Source organism: Rhinoraja longicauda, chromosome 20, assembly GCF_053455715.1.
Source record: "Rhinoraja longicauda isolate Sanriku21f chromosome 20, sRhiLon1.1, whole genome shotgun sequence".
Taxonomy (NCBI): domain Eukaryota; kingdom Metazoa; phylum Chordata; class Chondrichthyes; order Rajiformes; family Arhynchobatidae; genus Rhinoraja; species Rhinoraja longicauda.
Window position 1 is genome coordinate 39,382,281 of NC_135972.1, and position 22,826 is coordinate 39,405,106.

Genomic DNA, 22,826 nt, shown 5'->3' on the forward strand with positions numbered 1-22,826 from the left:
CCCTGTTCCTAACAATGAGAGCAGAACCATCAAGAATGGCGGGATGAAAAATGCGGGAATGAAAATCCAAGATGAATGTACGAATGGGGCAAATGAATGGAAACGGTGGGATGGAAGAAGTGCAAAAACTAATCTGGAGCAGCATCAGCTCGGTAGTTTGTTGGCACGTTGTTTGATTATCCTTTAAGTCAACGAATAGTTTAAACCAGTGCTTCTTAAACTCATTCACCCTTGAGTCTTTATCATAAAATTTCATTCACCCTCGACTAAATTTTCTTATGTTTTTTTGTAATTTTCATCTTATTCGCCCTTGTGTATAATTGTATATATTATGAAGTCATTCACCCTTCATGCACCCCTCTAGTTTCATTCACCAGTTTAAAGGGCCTGTCCCAGTTAGGCGATGTTTAAGGCGACTGCCGGTGACTAGGCTGTCGCTGCACGTTTGCCGGGGTGTCGCGGGCATGACCGTGAGGAGTCTCCAATGAGTCGTAGTACAACTCAGGTCGTCGCGGAAAAACGATCCTGTTCGAATTTTTTCTGCGACAGCTGGCTTGACGCCGATGATCGCAGCTTGTCGTGGGCGCTGTCGCAGGTTGTTGCCAGGTGTGGGAGGTTGTCGCCGGTACTGAGGACGGATCAATTTCATTGGCGACTACCAACGTCAACCGGCGACAGGTACCGGGATCAGGAGAAGACAAGTTGTGACAGGAACCGTCAAACCCCGTCCACAGAAGTTCAGCTGCAACGGCCAGCTGTGGAATGGGGGCAGAGACCACGATGCTGTCAGAGGGGGGCGGGCATCTGACCATACCGACACCAAGGCTCGGACACACCACTCTTTAGGTAGATTTTGTAATTGTTTGAAGTTTATTTTTTTTTAAAGATTTTTGCATGTAGTTATCTACCTTTCATAGGAATATAGTGTGTTTCTATAAAGTTGATTTTGGTGATTTAAAAAAAAATTTGGAGTCTGAATTTCTAAGAACTTTCTCATGGCATCTCATTCAAAGATTCTAGTCTCATTCATTTTGACCAATGAAATAAACACTGACACAGGAATTGCACTGCACGTAAATGAGAACTCTTCATTTATTTAGATCAATGAAGCAATCACAAAGACAAGCAATTCACTGCATTTAAAGGCGAACCCTTTGAATTTTTTTCGATCATTGAAACAAACCAACACAACCAATGCACTGCATCGAAAAATAAACTCCTTTGGGAGGGTGTGGGGGGCACTGAAAAGGGGCTTGGGTTGTGGTCGTTTGGGGGCTCTCTTCCTGGAGTGGTGGACCTCTGCTTGTGGAGTGGGCTGTTTGCTGCTGGTCTTCAGCTCATGTCATTCTGCCACGGTACGCTGCCTAGTTCGGAGTTACTAACAAACCCCTAGAAGGTAGATTGGCAATGACGGCGTCTTTGATCCGTGTCTTGATCTTTTTTGGAACAAATTGAGCAGAGGTTCCCAAAGCTTTTCATTAAAGTAGCACAGGGCCGTGTGTGTGCAGAATGTGAAGATATGCTGTTGTAGGATCAGGGGGTATGAAGAGAAGGCAGGTACAGGATACTGAGTTGGATGATCAGCCATGATCATATTGCCGGCTCGAAGGGCCGAATGGCCTACTCCTGCACCTATTTTCTATGTTTCTTAGACAGTCTTTCAGTCTGAAGAAGGGTATCGACCCGAAACGTCACCCATTCCTTCTCTCCTGAGATGCTGCCTGACCCGCTGAGTTACTCCAGCATTTTGTGATACCTTGTCCTGTTACACAGTAGGATCAGAGAGAGAGCAACTCCAAGATAACGCTGAGAATTCCAGCAGGACTGGGGTCCAGAACTGGAATGTTTCAGAGTTCCATGTTCAGTCACGTATTGGTCTCAGTCTTAGAGATCAGATGCCATCAGTCCTGGTTGGAATTACGAACCTCAGTCAGTAAAAAACTCAGCCCACACAGATGGAGGTTAGGTACGTAGAGGAGGGAGGCAGCTCAAGGAGGGTGCTTCACAGGTTCAGGCCTTACCCAAGTTTATTAATTGAATTGAATACATTTTATTGGCCAAGTACGTATACATATAAACCCACTGACTCGCACAGCTATCTGGACTACACTTCTTCCCACCCGGTCCCCTGCAAAAAGTCTATCCCCTACTCCCAATTCCTCCGTCTACGCCGCATCTGCGCCCGGGATGAGGTGTTTCACACTAGGGCTTCAGAGATGTCCTCGTTCTTCAGGAAACGGGGCTTCCCCTCTTCCGTTATAGATGAGGCTCTCACTAGGGTCTCTTCTACATCCCGCAGCTCCGCTCTTGCTCCCCCTCCCCCCACTCGCAACAAGGACAGAATCCCCCTCGTTCTCACCTTCCACCCCACCAGCCAGCGGATCCAACGAATCATCCACCAACATTTCCGTCAACTACAACGGGACCCCACCACTGGCCACATCTTCCCATCCCCTCCCCTCTCTGCGTTCCGCAGAGACCGTTCCCTCCGTAACTCCCTGGTTCACTCGTCCCTTCCTACCCAAACCACCCCAACCCCGGGCACCTTCCCCTGCAACCGCACGAGATGCAACACCTGTCCCTTTACCTCCCCCCTCAACTCCATCCAAGGACCCAAACAGTCTTTCCAGGTGAGACAAAGGTTCACCTGCACCTCCTCCAACCTCATCTATTGCATCCGCTGCTCTAGACGTCAACTTATTTACATCGGCGAAACCAAGCGCAGGCTCGGCGATCGCTTCGCTGAACACCTGCGCTCGGTCCGCATTAACCAAACTGATCTCCCGGTGGCCGAGCACTTCAACTCCCCCTCCCATTCCCAGTCTGACCTTTCTGTCATGGGCCTCCTCCAGTGCCATAGTGAGGCCCACCGGAAATTGGAGGAACAGCACCTCATATTTCGCCTGGGCAGTTTGCAGCCCAGTGGTATGAACATCGACTTCTCCAACTTTAGATAGTTCCTCTGTCCCTCCCTTCCCCTCCTCCTTCCCAGTTCTCCCTCTATCTTCCTGTCTCCACCTATATCCTTCCTTTGTCCCGCCCCCCTGACATCAGTCTGAAGAAAGGTCTCGACCCGAAACGTCACCCATTCCTTTTCTCCCGAGATGCTGCCTGACCTGCTGAGTTACTCCAGCATTTTGTGAATAAATACCTTCGATTTGTACCAGCATTTGCGGTTATTTTCTCATACAAGGAATTTGCCTTGGTGCTTTGCTCACAAGTAACAACACGACATACAGTAAACAATTAAGAATAAAACATTATAATTTAAACATGTGAAGAATGAGTAGAGCTACTGCTCGTGGGAAAAAAAGCTGTTTTTATGTCTGGCTGTGGCTGCTTTGACAGTCCGGAGTCGCCTTCCAGAGGGAAGTGCTTCAAAGAGTTTGTGGCCAGGGTGAGAGGGGTCAGAGATGATCTTGCCCGCTCACTTCCTGGCCCTTGCAGTGTACAGTTCGTCAATGGGGGGAAGGTTGCAGCCAACAACCTTCTCAGCTGATCGAACGATCCGTTGCAGCCTCCAGATGTCGTGCTTGGTGGCTGAGCCAAACCAGACCATGATGGAGAATGTGAGGACAGACACTATGATGGCAGTATAAAACTGAACTGGAATTTCTAAGACTGAGATCAAGTAACAAACAAAATTGCACACATGCAATAGAGTGGAATTGGAGGAACACTGACATCAAAGAGAGGGTGGGATATGAAAAAAACTACGAATATTGAAATTGAGGTGCTGAGGGGAATACCGTGACGGTGTGTGTTGATGACAGCATTTTGGATGAGATCTCACTTGTGTCTAGTGGTAGGTGAGAAGATACACAGAGCAGTACAAGAATTGTCACAAAAAAAAGACGCAAAGTGCTGGAGTAACTCAGCAGGTCAGGCAGATTTTTTTGGAGAATATGGATAGGTGACATTTAGAGTTCAGGTCCTGACCTAAAATGTAGCAGAAGATCTCGACCATAAACGTCACCTATCCATGTTCTCTGGAGATGCTGTCTGACCCACTGAGTTACTCCAGCGCTTTGTTTCTTTCTTTGTAAACCAGCTTCTGCAGTTCCTTGTTTCTATGAGAATGGTCTGGATGATTTGATGAAAGATTCAAAAGCTGGGGAGCTTTGGATGGAGCAGTCAGGCACTGCAAGAGATGCATGGCCATGGATTTGGATGGAGTATTTGCAATATTAACAACTTATTCTATGGGCAACAATGACACCATAATTGAACAGTTGGCTCCGGCCCCAGCCCCAGCCCAGACCATTGCCAAAAATGGAATGGAATCAATGGGCAAAGTATGCAGTTGCCATGCAGACTGAAGACAATGAATGGCCTTGGCCTTCCCAACATTTGATGGAAAGCATTTTCAGTTTATCTAGTCCTGGGTGTTGGACAAGCAGACTGACAACGAGGCAGCATATGGATCAGGTGCCAAAGCAGAATTGAATAATGGCAGTCCATCAGGTCCAGGTGACTTATCTACCTTCAGACCTTTCAGCTTCCCAAGGACCTTCTCCTTTGTAATAGCAACTCCACTAACTTCTGTCCCCTGACTCTTGAATTTCAGGCATGTTGCTGGTGCCTCCCTTATAGTTCAGGCCCTCAGGTCCTGGTAAAATCCCTGTAAAACTTCTCTGTGTCCTCTCCAACTTAACAGCATCTTTCATCTAGCAGTGTGATCAAAACTGAACACAAAGTGGCCTCCCTAATGTCATTACAACCGTAATATAACTCCCCAACTTCTATACTCAATTCCTTGATTGAAGACTGACGTGCCAAAAGCCTACTTCACTATCCTATCTACCTGTAACAACACATATTTAATGTTGTACTGGTGAGTTGCTTCAAAAAAATGACAGATCAAAAATTTACTGAAAAGTTTGCATATTAGTTAGAAATTGTATACATGTAACGTAATACAAAAAATACATCAACATTTAATTGAAAACCACCATGCCTTTGGTTTCATGTAATAAAAATGCTGAGATAGTGAGAGGTTGAACAAAGGAGGAAACAGAGTTGCAAGGGGCCAGGACTGGGGAAAAAAGTCTGGAAGCTATTAATGATATAGGGTGGGGGAAGGGTTGCAGAGAAAGTCATACCTTGCAGGTCTGGGAAACAATGTACTGTAGATCCTTGAGCATAGGATTGAGAGAAAGCAGGGCTAGGTACAGGACAGAATAAACAGGGCTAGGTACAGGACAGAATATAAGTAGCAGAGTTTGGAACTCAGAGGCAAATATTGGAGAAGTTTAAAGATGGACACAGAATGCAATAGTAACTCAGCAGGACAGGCAACATCTCTGGAGAGAAGGAATGGCTGACGTTTCGGGTCAATCAGGTCTGGAATTGAGATAGGCAGCTGTTAAATAGGATTTCAGCAGCTAGACAGAGATGGAGGTGGGCAAGGTTGTGAAGTTGGACCAGAGGTGAGAACCAGAATAGTAGGTTAGAGTGGGATCCCAGCTAGTAGGTCAGAAAATGGACGGATTGATGGGAATGTAGAGGTCAGGACCAGTTAGTCTCAAAGGAAAGACAGACAGGGAGAGGTGAAGGGATATGGTGATGCTGATGGAAGCATGGAAAGGTGTTTATATAATGCAAGGAGTATTGTGGAGAAACTAGATGAACTTAGAGCTTGGGTTGATGCTTGGGACTATGATGTTGTGGACATTATGGAAATTTAATTACAGGAGGGACCTCTGAGGAATATAAACATAGAACCATAGAAAATAGGTGGAGGAGGAGGCCATTCGGCCCTTCGAGCCAGCACCGCCATTCATTGTGATCATGGCTGATCATCCACAATCAATAACCCGTGCCTGCCTTCTCCCCATATCCCTTGATTCCACTAGCCCGTAGAGCTCTATCCAACTCTCTCTTAAATCCATCCAGTGATTTGGCTTCCACTGTCCTCTGTGGCAGAGAATTCCACAAATTCACAACTCTCTGGGTGAAAAAGTTTTTTTTCACCTCAGTTTTAAATGGCCTCCCCTTTATTCTAAGACTGTGGCCCCTGGTTCTGGACTCCCCCAACATTGGGAACATTTTTCCTGCATCTAGCTTGTCCAGTCCTTTTATAATTTTATATGTTTCTATAAGATCCCCTCTCATCCTTCTAAACTTCAGTAAATACAAGCCTAGTCTTTTCAATCTTTCCTCAAGTGACAGTCCCGCCATCCCAGGGATCAATCTCGTGAACCTAGGCTGCACTGCCTCAATTATAAGGATGTCCTTCCTCAAATTAGGAGACCAAAACTGCACACAATATTCCAGATGTGGTCTTACCAGGGCCAAAGGAGGGCTAAAGAAAGGAGAAAAAACTCAAGTGGATGATTAGAAGGGCCAAAAGGGGCCAGGAAATGGCTTTGGTGAGTCAGATTGAAGGTAGTCCCAAAGCTGTTTATACCTATATTAAAAACAAGAGGTCAATCAGGGAGAAGGTGGGGCAACTCAAGGATAAAGGAGGGAATGTGTGCTTGGAGTGTGGGGATGCTGTAGGGTGGGGAAGTACTAAACAAGTACTTTGCATCTGTTTTCATCAAGAAGGACATGGAGGACAGTGAGATCAGGGTGAAGAATATGTAAATGCAAGGGCAGTTTGAGATTAACAAGGAGGAGTTGTTGGGGTCTTCAAGAGCATCGAGATGGATAAATTCCCAAGACCCGATCGGATTTATCTGAAATACTTGAGAGACGCTAAGGAGGAGATTGTGGGAGCCTTGACGAAGATCTTTGTATCTTCTCTAACTATAGGTGAGGCCCCAGAGGACTGGAAAATAGCTAGTGTTGTGCCTTTATTTAAGAAGAGACGTGGAGAGAATCCAGGGAAATTATGTGGCAATAAAGAGTGGCAATAAAGGGGGCATTTTCTGGTTGGCTGCCAGTGATGAGTGGTGTTCCGCAGGGCTCGGTGCTGGGGCCGATGTACATCAATGATTTGGACTAGGGGATTGAAGGCTCTGTGGCCAAGTTTACAAATGATACAAAGATAGGTGGAGGGACAGGTAGTGCAGAGAAAGCAGGGACTCTGCAGAAGGACTTGGAAGGTTGGGAGAGTGGGCAGAGAAGTGGCAGATGGAATACAACGTAGAAAAGTGTGGAGTCATGCATTTTGGTGGAAGCAATAAAGACTATTTTCTAAATGGGGAAAAGATTCGGAAATTGGAGGTGCAAAGGGAGTTGTGAGTGCAGGATTCTCAAAAAGCTAATCTGCAAGTTGAATCGATAGTAAGGAAGGCAAATGCAATGCTAGCAGCGATTTCAAAAGGGCTACAATACAAAAACAGGGATGTAATGCTGAGGCTTTATAAGGCACTGGTCAGACTGCATTTGGAGTATTGTGAGCAGTTTGGGGCCCCATATCTATGGAAGGATGCATTGGCATTGGAGAGGGTCTAGAGGAGATTTACACAAATTATTCCAGGAATGAGAGGGTTAACATATGATGAGCGCTTAAAGGCACTGGACCTGTACTCATTGTAGGTGAGAATGATGATGGAGGACCTCATTGAAACTTACTGAATAGTGAAAGGCCTGGATAGAGTGGGTGTGGAGAGGATGTTTCCACTGGTCTAGGACCAGATGCCATTGCCTCAGAACCAGTCTGACATCATTGCATTCACATCACTTTTGGCCCGTAGGAGAATTTTGCTGGTCTGGAAATCTACAACTCCATCTGCTGCCGCTTGGCTAGAGGATGTAATGTTTTTTCTAAAAGTAGAAAAGATCAAATTTACACTGAGGGGGTCTGTGAGAAATTTTTATTCAAAATGGGAACCTATTCTGTCATACTTTGAGAGTCTAAAAGAACCACCCACTGACTGAGGGCACTTGACTGTAGTTGGGGATCTGCCTTTAATTATGTTTTACTTCTATTTATTTATTTATTTTTGTTTACACAAGTGCTGATCACAGGATGGCTGATGCATAATGAATGAGAGAATCCTGAACCATCTGACATGTTGTAGATATGTATGGGCCTGCGTCTTGGAAGAATGGAGAGGTTTTGCATTCAAATTGTGCATTTGTATTTGTGATATGATGTATTGTGAACACATCAGCTGCAAAGGGGTGGGTGAGGGTTATTTTTGTTGTTATATATAAAAACCAAAATGGAGGGGAATGTAATGCATAACATCATTCGTATTGTATCTTTCCTTCAATAAAAATAAATAGTAAAAAAAGAATATATATAGATGTGCTCAAGTCGTGTTAAATCACACACACATACACACACACACGTATATTATATGACTTGAACATAAACGCATGTTTTAACTTTAATTTAAAATTAAACCAGTTTGTACATCTCTTCCCACTCCTCGTCACATTAGAAATAGATCCTCCAGTGGATTCCAGTAGGATTTTCTTGGTTCAGAAACCTATTTAAAAGATTACATAGGAACTTTTGGATAGGTTTCTGCTAGACTAGTTCATTGACAACCAAAGGCATGTTTTGTTTAAAGGGGTAATTGGGCTGGTTTGCCATCAATCTTTTCCAATATAAAGGAGGGTTATAAGCAATTTCATTTGAGGATGTTCAGCCTATTCCACCCCATCTAGAGTGGTCCAAATCAGAAGCAATTCATCACTATGGAAAATAAGTTCCAAGGCCAGCCATCATTATGAGCACAGTCTGCACACCAAACAGAAGCTGGGAAGCAAGGAGTGCAGTGTTGGGCAGTGTTTAGGACTAGCCATCATAATGCCTATCTGGTAGAACTGTGAACAGAACGCCACAGGAGATCCTTCTTTCCTGTGACTATCAAAGTTTACAACTCCTCCCCCTTCTGTCGTGGGGTAGACTGAGTCTAAGACTGACCCCCCCCCCCCCCCCCACAATCTTTGCACATCCCCCAAGCCTTTCTTCTCATCACCTCAATTCCATGTTTCATGTATTTTGTATTTTATAACTGTTGGCAGATCAATTTCCCTCCTGGGATAAATAAAGTTCTATCGTATCGTTAGGCAAGGAGAAAATAATGAATGCAGAGCTGGAGTCCACTTGTTATTAGGTCCACTTTTAAGGTAATTGGACAAATGTTTGGCAACACAGTACCAGTTTTTCTTCACAATCTAGCTTTATTGTCCATTTTTGTTGCGCTTGTATGTAAACGTTTACAGTCAAAAAACACCCATTGAAGAGTAGTCCTAAATTACAACTCTGATTAAACCAAACTTTCCAAGGAAAGTGGACCATTCCAATTCCCTTATCTGAATTGCCTCTAAATGCAACTAGGTAATTTGGTAAACAGGCAGCAGCAATGCTGCAACGTCAAGGAATTCACATTAGAGAAAAATAAGTCATGGTTGTTATGCAGGATAGTTTTAATTTGGAATTGCCAGCAACAAATTACATCTTTGGTTATGACTGTAAGATTTTAAAGGAGGGGAAAAAAAAGGTCCTTATTATCATCATCGTAACAGTGATGGGCATACGACAGGTCAGTAGGATGATGTACTTTTATCCAGAAAGGCTTGCAGGGATCAGAGCAGGGAGAGATCTGGTGAGATCATTGCTTTGTTTCTAGGTTGTAGCGTTCTTTAGTTCTATGATGTACATGAGAGAGTATCTCATTGAATAATAAACAAACCTAGTGCCATCTGCACAATATTTCCAAGACAGTTAAATGAAAATGTTTAGCTAGGCCTTGAATGACTATGCTCATCAATTCAAAGATAACTCATCAAATATGGAAAAAGAGACTAATTAAACCAAAGTGGTTTTAGGCTGAGTTTCAGAAATACTGCAAAATCGTCAAATAGATCAAAAATTTTCAAAAGGTGCATACCGACTTTCAAACAGAAAGTGGATGATTATAACATTTTCTCTGTTGTAATTATTCATGTAATTTCTTTCTTTCAGAGGGGTTCAATTGCTTAGAAAAGCATGGGATATATTGCCAATCACTTGTGACAATGAATAATTGTCTGTCTTAAATTGACAGTGAAACCATTTAAAAACAGTGTTGCAAACATTGAAATCAAAAGAGAAAAAAAGCTTAGAGATAGCCCACCAATGCCTGCACATTAACACTATTTTACTTACCCTGCAATTTTTTTAAAACTTTTATACCAAGCCAATTAACCTACAAACCTGTACAATTTTGGAGTGTGGGAGGAAACCGAAGAACTCGGAGAAAACCCACACAGGTCATGGGGAGAACGTACAAACTCTGTACAGACAGCACCTGTAGTCAGGATGGAACCCTGGGTCTCTGGCGCTGTAAGGCAGTAGCTCTACTGCTATGCCACTGTGCTGCCCTAAGTTCAGGATAATTCAAATGTTTCAGACTGAAATTGTTCCACAATAAAAGTTTGCTTTTCTAACATACTGTCATGAAAATTTGATGCAAAAGTTGTAGTTTATGCACTACAAAAAAATTATAATTGCAAACTAGAAGTACAATCGACTCACTGAATTTTTAACATTTAACTCTATCGATACAAGATACAAATCATGCATTCTGATGCTTCCTGATCAATGCCTATTGGTTTGCTAGTAAGGAAACATACAACCCACCATGGAAATAATAATGCAAAATTTTCAATAAAATACCTAAATAAATAACAATGCTCATTTCAGTCCAATAAAATTCCATTGTACTTAATTAGAATAGTTGTCATTCTATTTTTAAAAAGGGTTCAGGTGGAAATGCAGAGGTCAAAGAAATAGTTATTCAGTTTCCAAGATGAAGGTAGACACAAAATGCTGGGATAACGCAGCGGGACAGGCAGCATCTATGGAGAGGATGCTGCCTGTCCCGCTGAGGTACTCCAGCATTTTGTGTCTGCCTCCGATTTAAACCAGCATCTGAAGTTCTTTCGTACACCAAGATGAGACAGGACAATGTTATTATTATCAATTGATATTTTCTCTTCATAAAATGCAACTTAAAAATGCAAAGAAATGTCTCTAAAACAAGCCCTTTCCTGAAGCTACAGAATAATTTCTTTAAAATCCTACAAATAAATCTGCAGACCAAGCATCTTCCACTCATAGGTGATGAAAGGAGGGAGTAGAGTGGGAAATAAGAGTTACCTACAAAAGAGATGAAACAAGAGACATTTAATCGAGGAAAAGCACTGGATTTGAAAGCACGGGAAAGGGGAGGGGCTTTTTACTTATTTATTAAACATACATTACCTCCAAAAATGGAGCTCAAATCCTTCACATTTATCCTTGCACTTCAGGCAAGGAGCTCCTGCTCCTTGTTCATGCCCCAGGGTCATCTGTTAGGGGGAAAGAAAACTGTAGTTGACCAAGAAAAATGATGTTTTGGACCACATAATTAAACATAAACTGATGCAACTATTTGTCGGAAAACTAACAATGGTTTCTAAGTACTTCAGTTACAGTAATAGGAAACATAAGCATGGCAGCCAAACCACATTTGCTCATTGACCACAAGTAGTTCTGCCGTTAGACAGACACAAAAAGCTGGAGTAACTCAGCATCTCTGGAGAGATGAAATGGATGGCATTTCGGGTCGAGACCCTTCTTCAGACTGAGAGTCAGAGGAGAGGGAGATGCAGAGATAAGGAAGTATGAGGGTGTTAAAATGAGACAAAGAGAATTGTTAGCTAAGATAAGGCAACAACAAAGGAAACAAGAGATAAAATCGAGGACAGTCAGACTGGTCGGAGAACTGGGGAGGAGGGGGGGGGATAGAGAGGGAAAGCAAGGGTTACTTCAAGTTGAATCAATATTCATACCACTGGTCCAAGCTAACAATGATCTATTCTGCATGTTCCTTGAGCCTCCTTCTCCTTTGTCTCGTTTTCACACCCTATACTCTGTATCTCTCTCTCCCCAGACTCAGTCTGGAGGGCCTCGACCCGAAACATCACCCATTCCTTCTATCCAGAGATGCTGCCTTTCCCGCTGAGTTATAGCATTTTGTGTCTGTCTTTGGTTTAAACCAGCATCAGCAGTTCCTTCCAACACATAGATCTGCCGTTAGGACTTTTCTAAGATCCTGAAATTTAAGAGATAATGTTAGCAATATGGCATCCAATTAATACAACCAGATCATTTATTTTGATTTGTTTCAATTAGTAATGTATGATCTGGTTAATCTTTATTAAGGATTGGTATTCCCAATTTGTAAAAATCTACTAAATAAAATGTTGCTGCACAACCTTTGTACAGCAGATTCATCTACAATTGTGTCTACATGTATTATTTCTCAACAGATAAACTGTTTAGTTTTGCATGTTAAAAAAAGTAGTTCCATATATGAGATTAAGCAGACATCTTTTATTTCTCAGCTTTTTGGCCCTAAAATTGTTTAACTGATGAACAAAATATACTGAACAGTCCAAATAGTCAGAAACACTGCAAACGCAACGAGATTTTACCTTTTAGGGTCATTTTAATCTGAAGCTAACCCAAAACAAAAATCTCCAATTTATTCCAAAGATTTGCTTTTGAGCTGGATGTATTTTTAAACATACCAAAATGATTCTCATTTCAGTCATGTTAGTACCCTTTTAAATACAGACTGCAAATATGTTATCAGATTGAAGGAAGTATTTGACATAGACAAATTGGAACACAACCAACACTGTTGCTCATTTGACAAAAAGCTTTACTTTACACAAACTACTTGACATCAGGTTTTGGAACTCTAGCTTGATTATTAAAGTACATCTGGATGCCTGTCAAAGTGAAAGGCCCTGCGCATTAAAAATGAACAAAAAAAACTATATGCGATTATCCATGCCCGCCAATTGTTAACAGCAGTCATATGCAAAACAGCTGGTCTGAAGTCACTCTCAACTGTCAGATTACAGAGGATATTACAGATGCACATTTTATACAGACCATCAATCAAATTAATAGAAACAGTACCTTTCCCCCAAAACCAACTAGTTTATGCAGCCTGGTTCAAATTACAACTATCATGTATAAACAGTATAAACATGCATTAGAATGTTGTCAATGCATGTTTATACTGCCAAAAGACAAGTTTACCAAATAATGTTTTAATCCTCCAAACTGAGGCAAAAATGAAATTTTAAAATAGGTAAATACAGAATTAGAACTTGGTCTAAATTAGCTTAAAGAAAAATAGATTGCCTTCAAGTTAAATGTCTCACTTCATGATTCTTGGACACCTACATGTGTTCCATGGTCAATAAATAGTATAAGAAAATAACTGCAGATGCTGGTACAAATCAAAGGTATTTATTTACAAAATGCTGGAGTAACTCAGCAGGTTAGGCAGCATCTCAGGAGAGAAGGAATGGGTGACGTTTCGGGTCGAGACCCTTCTTCAGACTGAAGAAGCGTCTTCAGACTGAAGAAGCGTCTTCAGACTGAAGAAGGGTCTCGACCCGAAACGTCACCCATTCCTTCTCTCCTGAGATGCTGCCTGACCTGCTGAGTTACTCCAGCATTTTGTGAATAAATACCATGGTCAATAAAAGTACGGGAAGTATTTTCACTGATGTAATGTACAGAATGCAGCAGCTAATTGGGACAAAGCAGGCTCCCACTAACAGCAACACAACTGACTACACCCAGATAAAGAGTCTGGCTGGCATTGTTACCGGCACTGACTCACTGACTATAGCTAGCAAGAATCCAACTGCTAACCTTATGATGTTCAAAGCATTACCACACCCATCCACCTGTAAGAAGTTACCATTGATCCAAAATTCATCTGGAGCAGCATAAATACACTGGTTACAAAAAACAGGCACAAACTGTTGGAGTAACTCAGCGGGTCAGGCAGCATCCCTGGAGAACATGGACAGGTGACAGTTCAGTTGGGGACCCAAAATGTCCCCAGTTCATGTTCTCCAGCGATGCTGCCTGGCCCGCTGAGTTACTTCAGCACTTTGGGTCCTTTTTTTGTAATAACCAAACTCAGTGGCGCATCAGTTGAGTAGCCGCCTTACAATGCCAGAGACCCGGGTTCAATCCTGACTGAGGGTGTTGTCTGTACAGAGTTTGTATGTTCTCCATGTGACCGCGTGGGTTTTCATCTGGTGCTCCAGTTTCTGCCCCCAGACATGTAGGTTCGTGGGTTAATTGGCTTCTATAAATCGTCCCTAGTGTGTATGTTACAATTAGCGTATGGGTGATCGTTGATCAGCACGGACTCAGTGTGCCAAAGGACCCGTTTCCATGCTGTATCCCTAAACTAAACCAGCATCTGCAATTCCTTGTTTCTAAAGATGCCGATTGCAAGACCACGTATCTTGCATATCCTCATGTCCTGATACCCCATGTCTACCATCTGCAAGCCACAAGTCGGGAGCACAATGTGATTCTTGCCACAGAAATAGATGAGTGCTACACCAAGGTTTTTAAGGTGAAGGGGAAAAGATTTAATAGGAATCGGAGGGGTAACCTTTTCACACAAAGGGTGGTGGGTGCATGGATCAAGCTGCCAGAGGAGGTCGTTCAGGTTGGGACTACCCCAATGTTTAAGAAGCAGTTGGACAGGTACATGGACAGGACAGGTTTGGAGGGACATGGACCAAACAAGGCAGGTGGGACTAATGTAGATGGGACATGTTGGCTGGTTTTGGCAAGTTGGGCCTAAGGGCCTGTTTCCACACTGCATCACTCTGTGACATGACATCAAGCAGGTCCGATCAACATCCTACAGCGTCACCCTCTTCATCAGCAGCTTACCGAGGCCACGGCATGCATCAATCTGGCAGCATCTTGCAAACCCGTCATTTGAACCACAATGAACTACAAGGGCATTCAGTGCAAGAAACACCACCACTGGCGATTCCTCTTTCCCCACCTGTCCAAGTCAAAAGCTAATCCTACATTAGAAATCATTCATCACTGGATCAGAAAAGCAGCAAGAATTGGGAGCGACCAAAAACAAAACAAAAAATGATATAAGCACCAAAAATACAGAAAGGTGCAAGCACACACATTCATTTCAAAGCCAAATGCAATAAATACAATAAAAATGCTGAAAATACTCAGAAGGCCAAGTTATATTCAGTTAATAATTTGAGCTAATGATTTTTCATCAGAACCTTTCCGCAAAGGCACACTATGCTGCTGTACGAGAATTCTGCCCGAACAGTCTTTGACCCATAGAGCTGTGTGTAAAGCCCTTAGCGCTGTGTGTAAACCCTAGCGCTGTTTAACCCCATAGTGCTGTGTTTAAAGCCCATGGCGCTGTTTAAAGCCCATAGTGCTGTGTTTAAAGCCCATGGTGCTGTGTTTAAAGCCCCTAGTGCTGTGTGTAAAGCCCTTAGTGCTGTGTCTAACCCCATAGTGCTGTGTTTAAAGCCCATAGCGCTGTGTTTAAAGCCCATAGCGCTGTGTTTAAAGCCCATAGTACTGTGTTTACACTGTTTACGCTGTGTTTAAAGCCCATAGTGCTGTGTTTAAAGCCCATAGTACTGTGTTTACACTGTTTACGCTGTGTTTAAAGCCCATAGCGCTGTGTTTAAAGCCCATAGCGCTGTGTTTACACTGTTTACGCTGCGTTTAAAGCCCACAGCGCTGCTGCAAGTAGCGTTATATTTAAACTTCATAGCGCTGTAGCCAACAGCTCTTGGTTGAGATTCCCATGCACTAAGCTGACCACGCTCTGTTTAAACCTTTGCGCGCCAAGGCCATCGCGCTGTAGTGGAATTCCATTCCTAAACTGTGCCTTGTTGATGATGGCAAGATTATGAAATGTCAGAGGATCTGTCATTTCCCCAAAAATGTCCAGACTCTGACCCGTTCTTGTGAACACCATCAAGATGTTGGTCCGTTTGAGTTTGTCAACATTGTTGAGAAGGGACTTGGAGAATCCAGCGCCATTAAATCTGTGACTAAATGAGTAGAGATGAAAACAAAGTTAACGATTCAAGCCGTTTTACATTGTGACTTTGTTGGCACCCTGTATGTGGTGACCTACTGTTTGTCATTCTGCAAACTTGTTTATGCCAAACAAAGAACCTCACTGAGATGTCATTCATTCATTCATTCACCTGTTAAAAGGTACACTGTGTTTAGTTTAGTTTTTAGAGATGCAGCGCAGAAACAGGCCCTTCGGCCCACCGAGCCCACACTGACCAGCGATTCCCGCACATTAACACTATCCTACACGCACTAGGGACAATTTACACATACATCAAGCCAATCAACCTACAAACCTGTACGTCTTTGGAATGTGGGAGGAAACCGAAGATCTCGGAGAAAACCCACGCAGGTGAACGGGGAGAACGTACAAACTCCGTACAGACGGCGCCTGTAGTCCGGATCGAAACTGGGTCTCCGGCGCTGCAAGCGCTGTAAGGCAGCAACTCTACCGCTGCGCCACCATGCTCAAAGTCAATGTTTAAAGTAGAATTTGCATCACTTCTTCAAAAAGAAAAAAAAACACGGGCTGATTTCTAAATAACCTTGATGTGGGGATGAGCCACACCCTTGAAATGCTGCCGCCCTGCTGGTGAAGTTACTCCCTGCTACTGCTGTGTCGTGTTCTATGACTTTGAGGCCTGCTGCAACAAGAATACCTGGCAGACCTGCGTTTCATAACTGGGGTTAATAGAAAGTCCACAAATCTCAGCACTGGTGCAGCATTTTCCACATTCAGTAGTCTGTTGCTGCAACATCTCTCCTGTTTGGTTCAGCTCTCACAATGGCACTGAATACTCAAGGAGCTCTGCATTATCAAAAGGTAACTTTCTCCTGTTACCCAAAAGCAAAACCTCCCATTGCAACACCTGAAGGGCAATAGCTCGAGACTCTCAATTTCACTTCTCTCTTAATGCACTTAATTAAAACAAAGTAACTGGTGTGTAGGAAAAAAAACTGCAGATGTTGGTTTAAAATCGAAGGTAGACACAAAATGCTGGAGTAACTCAGCGGGTCAGGCAGCATCTCTGGAAAGAGACCCTTCTTCAGACTGAAGACCCGAAACGTCGCCCATTCCTTCTCTCCAGACATGCTGCCTGACCCGCTGAGTTGCTCCAGCATGTTGTGCCTACCTACAAAGTAACTGATCATTCTTTCTGAATAACTCTGTGGCATACAAAGCGTGCGGTCTTTGGAAAACAGTTGAGGAACCTTTGATATCCAACATTAGGGAATAATTCAACTTTATTTTTCTCGGCATGTTAAGGGAGGGAAACAGGATTGAAATGCATTTGCCATTTTGATTGGCAAAATATTTAGCGTGTCCCAAAGCATCCACATAACCATGTTCTTACTTGTAAAGTGGTGTACTCTCAGAGTCATAGCGGCATGAAAACTGGCCCCTCAGCCCAACTTACCAATGCAGACCAGGATGCCCCACCTACACTGATCCCACCTGCCCGCATTAGGCCCATATCCCTCTGTATCTTTCCTATCCTCACCCTAACCCATCCAAATGCCTTTAACCCTATGTACCCTGTTCTGGGTAAAAGACTCATTTATCCTCTCTCTTCCCCTCACGATCTTATACACCTCTACAAGATCACCCCTCAGCAAGGAATAAATCCCTAGCCTCCCCAACCTCTCCATATTGCTCAGGTCCTCAAATCCTGGCAACATCCTCGTAAATCTTCTCTGAGCTTTTCCAGTTTAACAGCATCCTTCCTACAGCAGAGTGACCAAAACTGTCCAAATGTGGCCTCACCAACATCTTGTACAACTGTTGATAACATCCAAACTTCAATACTCAATCCTCTTACTGGTGAAGGCCATGTACCAAGTCTTGTTGACTGTCCTATCTACTTGTGACACTACTTTCAAAGAACTATATACCTGCACTCCTAGATCCCTCTACTCTACAACATTCCTCAGGCCTCTGGTTTGACTTGCCAATGGTTTCTTTACTACTACATGTACCAATGTACAAGTGATTCTCTTTTTGCATGCAGATCAGTAAGATTATTGCCGTACATAAATACAATCCAGAGTTAATTCCATGGTGCATAAAAACAGCCCACTGAGTGTGTATTCAAGTGTCGCTAGGTTTTGGTGCCATTTCACAGTTCTAAATGTAGCTGGCAATCAAGGCCAGTTGCAGCCAAAACACAACATCTCGCACTTGTTGCCATTGACCATTCCTCAGCCCACTTGACCAAGATTCTACTTTAATCTTAGATAACCATCTTCACCTTTTACCATACCACCCATTTTAACGTTACTTATTTTAGTAAGCAAATGCCTTTTACATTCTCATCCAAATCTACACCTAATATGCAGCATTTTAGTAATGTATCCTAATTTAGTAATGAAAGTAACAGTTAAGACAGCAACGCCCTCTCCTCTGTATTAAACACTTGACAGGAAATATGATTAAGCTGATTGAAGATATTGATAACATTAAAAATACACGATAAGAATCAAAATGAAAAAACACAAATCTTTCATTTGCTGTTTTTACTGAATGTTTAAATATAACATTAAAAGGCAAGACACTGATGACATGATAATTCTGCAGAAATATTACTAATGTGTTGCACTCAAATATGGATTAACCCTTCACTGTTTATTTGGACCCACATGTTCTGATTAAAATTCTTTAAATTACAGTGGAGTACAGATACTCTAAACATCCAGAAAACTGGGATTGAAATTTTCTTTTAGAGATACAGCGCAGAAACAGGCCCTTCGGCCCACCGGGTCCGCGCCGACCAGCGATCCCCGCACATTAACACTATCCTATACACACTAGGGACAATTTTTACATTTACCAAGCCAATTAACCTACAAACCTGTATGTCTTTGGAGTGTGGGAGGATCTCGGAGAAAACCCACGCAGGTCACGGGGAGAACGTACAAACTCTGTACAGACAGCACCCATAGTCGGGATCGAACCCGGGTCTCCGGTGCTGCATTCGCTGTAAGGCAGCAACTCTACCGCTGCCCATGTAAAACTAAATCCCGCTTGTTTTTACACAATACCCTTTGTTAGTCTGTATTCAGAATAACCCAAACTGCTGGAGGCAATGCATTTGCAGATACGTGTGGCCAGTGCTCCCAACACTGAGCAGCACTGCGATACTTTATCAGCAGGTCCATTGTGTCAATGCTGTGGACAATACAAGAGGGCCAGACCTTCAGGGGAACTTTCCTACTGCTCAGGGGATCTTACACCTCCACCCAATGTCACATCTGTGGATCAGGATTAGAACTCTCATCTTCAATGATCGGAAAGTTAAGAGTGAAATCCTAATCAGGGACTTTTAGCAAAAACCCAAGAGCCCAATGTAACACTGAGATTGTGAAGCACTACCAGAGAAGCTGACTTTCAGACAAGGCATTAACTTTGTCTGAAGATGGACGCAAAATGCTGGAGTAACTCAGCGGGACAGGCAGCATCTCTGGAGAGAAGGAATGGGTGATGTTTCGTGTCGAGACCCTTCTTGTTACCTGTTCCTTCTCTCTAGAGATGCTGCCTGGCCCGCTGAGTTACTCCAGCATTTTGTGTCTATCTTCAGTGTAAACCAGCATCTGCAGTTCCTTCCTACACATAAACTTTGTCTGACCCTGCACAAACTCCGAGATGTGAATAATTCCACAGTTCTGCTTTCAAGTTAAAGATGCAAATTTCCCCTTTTGTGCGGATCATCATTAACCCCTCAAGTAACATTTAAAAGCACATTATCTGGATGGTGTCAGAGTGTAGTTTGAGATTTTGCTCTGCATTCACTAAGTGCAACATTGCCCACATCACAACGGGCAGCACACTTCACTAACCACTTAGCTGTAAACTTCTTCTGATGGTTTTGAACAAAGGTTTCTCATTGTCCCCGTTCACGCTGCACTTGGAAACGTTTAAGCACAAGGCTGGATTTTGTGATTCACCGCTGGACCCAACATTGAGCTCGACCTGTTACTCACAGAGACGTGACATGAGTAACTCAGAAATTGAAGGAGTGGTCACTTTGATCACCGTCTGAGTCTCATTACAGTTACGTCGATGTCACAGTTCAGTCATTTCCCCTTTCACAGTGGATCTGCGTGAGGTTTGTAACCTGTTGTACATTGTTCAGCTCAAGTCTGGACCCGAGACGTCACCCATGCCTTCTCTCCAGAGATGCTGCCTGTCCCGCTGAGTTACTCCAGCACTTTGTGTCTGCCTTGTGTCAGCGTCTGCAGTTCCTTCCCCACACAATTCAATGTCAGACATGACCTTTCTACCGCCTCAATCGTTGCCAGATTCTCAAGTACAATTCATCGTCAGCATTTGGGCTGATAAATCTTTCAACAGAGATGGTGCATAATTCATTAGGTGGGAAACGCTCAGTAAAAGGCAACGATCAACTAACTGGGTGCAGTCCCATTGAACAGAGAAGGCATGGGCTCAGCAGACAAGCACAACGTTCATTCTTCTTACCTTTTTCACTTCTTTTTCTAAATCCATTTCTTTCCAACGAGAGGAGCAGTAAGTAAGTAAGTCAGTCAGTCAGTCAGTAAGTGGCTGCTGCTGCTGTAAAGGAAGAGAGTTGTGGGGGAGGGGTGGTGGTGGTGGTGGTGGTGGTGACACCCCCACTGAGCCAGCCAGCCAGCAGTTACTTTACTCTGTCCACTCCCTGTGCTCCATCAAGCACTTCCGCTACCGTCCGCATTCCGCAACATGAGCAAATCACAAGGCTTGCGGCTTGCTGCTCGCACACACTCCCCACTCACTCCCATACAGACTAACTAACTAACTAACGTCAGGGCAATTGTGCTCCACTAAATACACCACTAAATACACCAGGCAGCCGTGGAGTGCAGCAAGTAGCTCACCCTGAGCACTGAGACAATGAGTGCTTCACTGGTGCAAGTAGCTCACTCTGTGCACTGAGAGTGGTACTCTGCCTCACTGGCTACAAGTAGCTCACCCTGAGCACTGAGAGGAGGGAGGGGGGAGGAGAGGAGGGGGGGAGGAGGGAGGGGGGAGAGGAGGGAGGGAGGGGGGAGAGGAGGGAGGGAGGGGGGAGAGGAGGGAGGGAGGAGGGAGGGAGAGGGGGAGGGAGGGGGGAGAGGGGGGGGGGAGGGGGAGAGAGGGGGGGGGGAGGGGGAGAGAGGGAGGGGGGGAAGAGGGAGGGGGGGAAGAGGGAGGGGAGAAGGGGGAGGCGGGAAGAGGAGGGGCAGGGGGGGTGTTTGGGCCCAGCGGGTCCACATGGTCTAATTAGTCTGACCTTTAACTGCTCGGCGGTGGTGGCTCTGGGGCTCAGCGGTGAAGGAGGTGCCCGTGGCTGAGAGCGGCAGCAGGAGCGGCGATGCTGAGCGGGAGCTGGAGAGCGGAGCAGCGGCCATGATGGAGACGTCCGGGGTTTAGAGCAGGAAGATGAAGCGTCGGCGGTGGCGGTGCGATGGATCAGCGGGGCTCCGGGGCCCTGCAGTGAAGGAGACGCCCGTGGTTTGGAGCAGTGGCAGCGATGATGGCGGGGGCTCTGGGGGGGAGCGGCGGCCGTGGTGGAGAAGCCCGGGGTTTGGAGAGGCGGCAGCGGTGATAGCGGGGGCACCGGAGCAGTGGCAGCGGTGATGGCGGGGGCTCCGGAGCGGCGGCCATGATGGAGACGCCCGGGATTTGGAACGGCGGCGGTGACGCTCCCCCACTTGGTCCGCGGAACCAAACGGGCGTCTGGCGGGAAGTGGGAGCTGAACGAAAATAACGACCTTCCCCCCAACTGCACGCGCAATCACCCGGCGGCCATGTTACGTAAGTGTAGGCGCTGGTTTGCCAGCCATCTTACGTGTGGACCGGCCCCGACTGCACATGCGTTGGTTTTTAAAAACTAAAAAATGTGAATAACTTAAAAAATATTACACCAATTTCAATAAAACTAACATTTTTACCATTAAAGCGACGACGGTGAGTAAGGTGGGCCTAAAATTGTGGCGCTATCTTGTACCGTTTTGGCTGAAGTTCGATCACAAATAAACAAACAAACGAGAGTTTTAGTATATAGATGAGGGAGTGGGGGCTTGGAAAGCAGAAGTCATTAAAGAGACGGGCGGTGTGTGAGGTGTCTTGGACATAGATCGGGAGGGATTGGACATGGGGGGGATAGGATGGAGTCGAGGTATGTGGAAATCAATTCAGTGGGACAGGGGCAGGCAGAAACAATTGGTCTTGCATTGGTGAAAAGCTTTTGTTGCGTGCTATCCAGCCAACAGAAATACAATACATGATTACATTCCAGCCATTTACAGTGTTTAGATACAGATAAGGGAATAGCTTTTAGTGCAAGGTAAAGCCAGCAAAGTCCATTCAAGGATAGCCTGAAGGTCATCAAAGAGGTGGATAGTAGTTCAGCACTACTCTCTGGTTGTGGTAGGATGATTCAGTTGCCTGATAACAGCTGGGAATAAACTGTCAGTAAGCAAGATGAAGGCTGGAAGTTAATCGGGGGAAAAAACACCTACTTTTACTTTTTCGGTGCTTTACGTTATTCATGGAGGAACCATTGTAATGAATAACCGTGATATTGAGGGGGGGGAGGGGGGAGGGGGTGGTGGTGGTGGTGGGGGGGGGGGGGGGGGGTGGTGGTGGTGGGGGGGGGGGGGGGGTGGTTAGGAGAGGCACAGCCACCTCTTCGTATTCGTTTTAAAAAGTTATGATTTAGATGCAGGTCCATACATTTTCTGATAACATTACAGACATGTCAAAAGTGTTTTATTGCCATATGTCCCAGATAGAACAATGAAATTCTTACTTGCAGCAGTACAACAGAATATGTAAACATAGTACTCTGTAAACAATGTAATAAATGAGAAAAAAAATCAGCGTGTGTGTATATATAAATGAACTGTTTTAATACCAATAGAGTTATACTGCACCGAAACAAGCCTTTCAGCCCAACCTGTTCAGGCAAACCACGATGCAAGGAATGTAGGAAAAATAACTGCAGATGCTGGTTTAAAT

At 44.3% G+C, this 22,826-nt stretch overlaps 1 protein-coding gene across 2 annotated transcripts in view; it reads right to left on the minus strand.

Annotated features, from left to right (window-relative positions):
• tes (testis derived transcript (3 LIM domains)) overlaps positions 1–20,449 on the minus strand; it is a 56,968-nt gene extending 36,519 nt beyond the window's left edge. For both annotated transcript variants that reach the window (XM_078416661.1, XM_078416660.1), the window contains exons 1-2: positions 20,307–20,449; positions 11,150–11,235 (exon numbers count right to left, since the gene is read on the minus strand). In XM_078416661.1, the coding sequence (XP_078272787.1) occupies positions 11,150–11,235; positions 20,307–20,333 (113 nt within the window). In that variant the 5' untranslated portion in view covers positions 20,334–20,449. The remainder of the gene's footprint in view (positions 1–11,149; positions 11,236–20,306) is intronic.
• Positions 20,450–22,826: the final 2,377 nt, after the last annotated feature.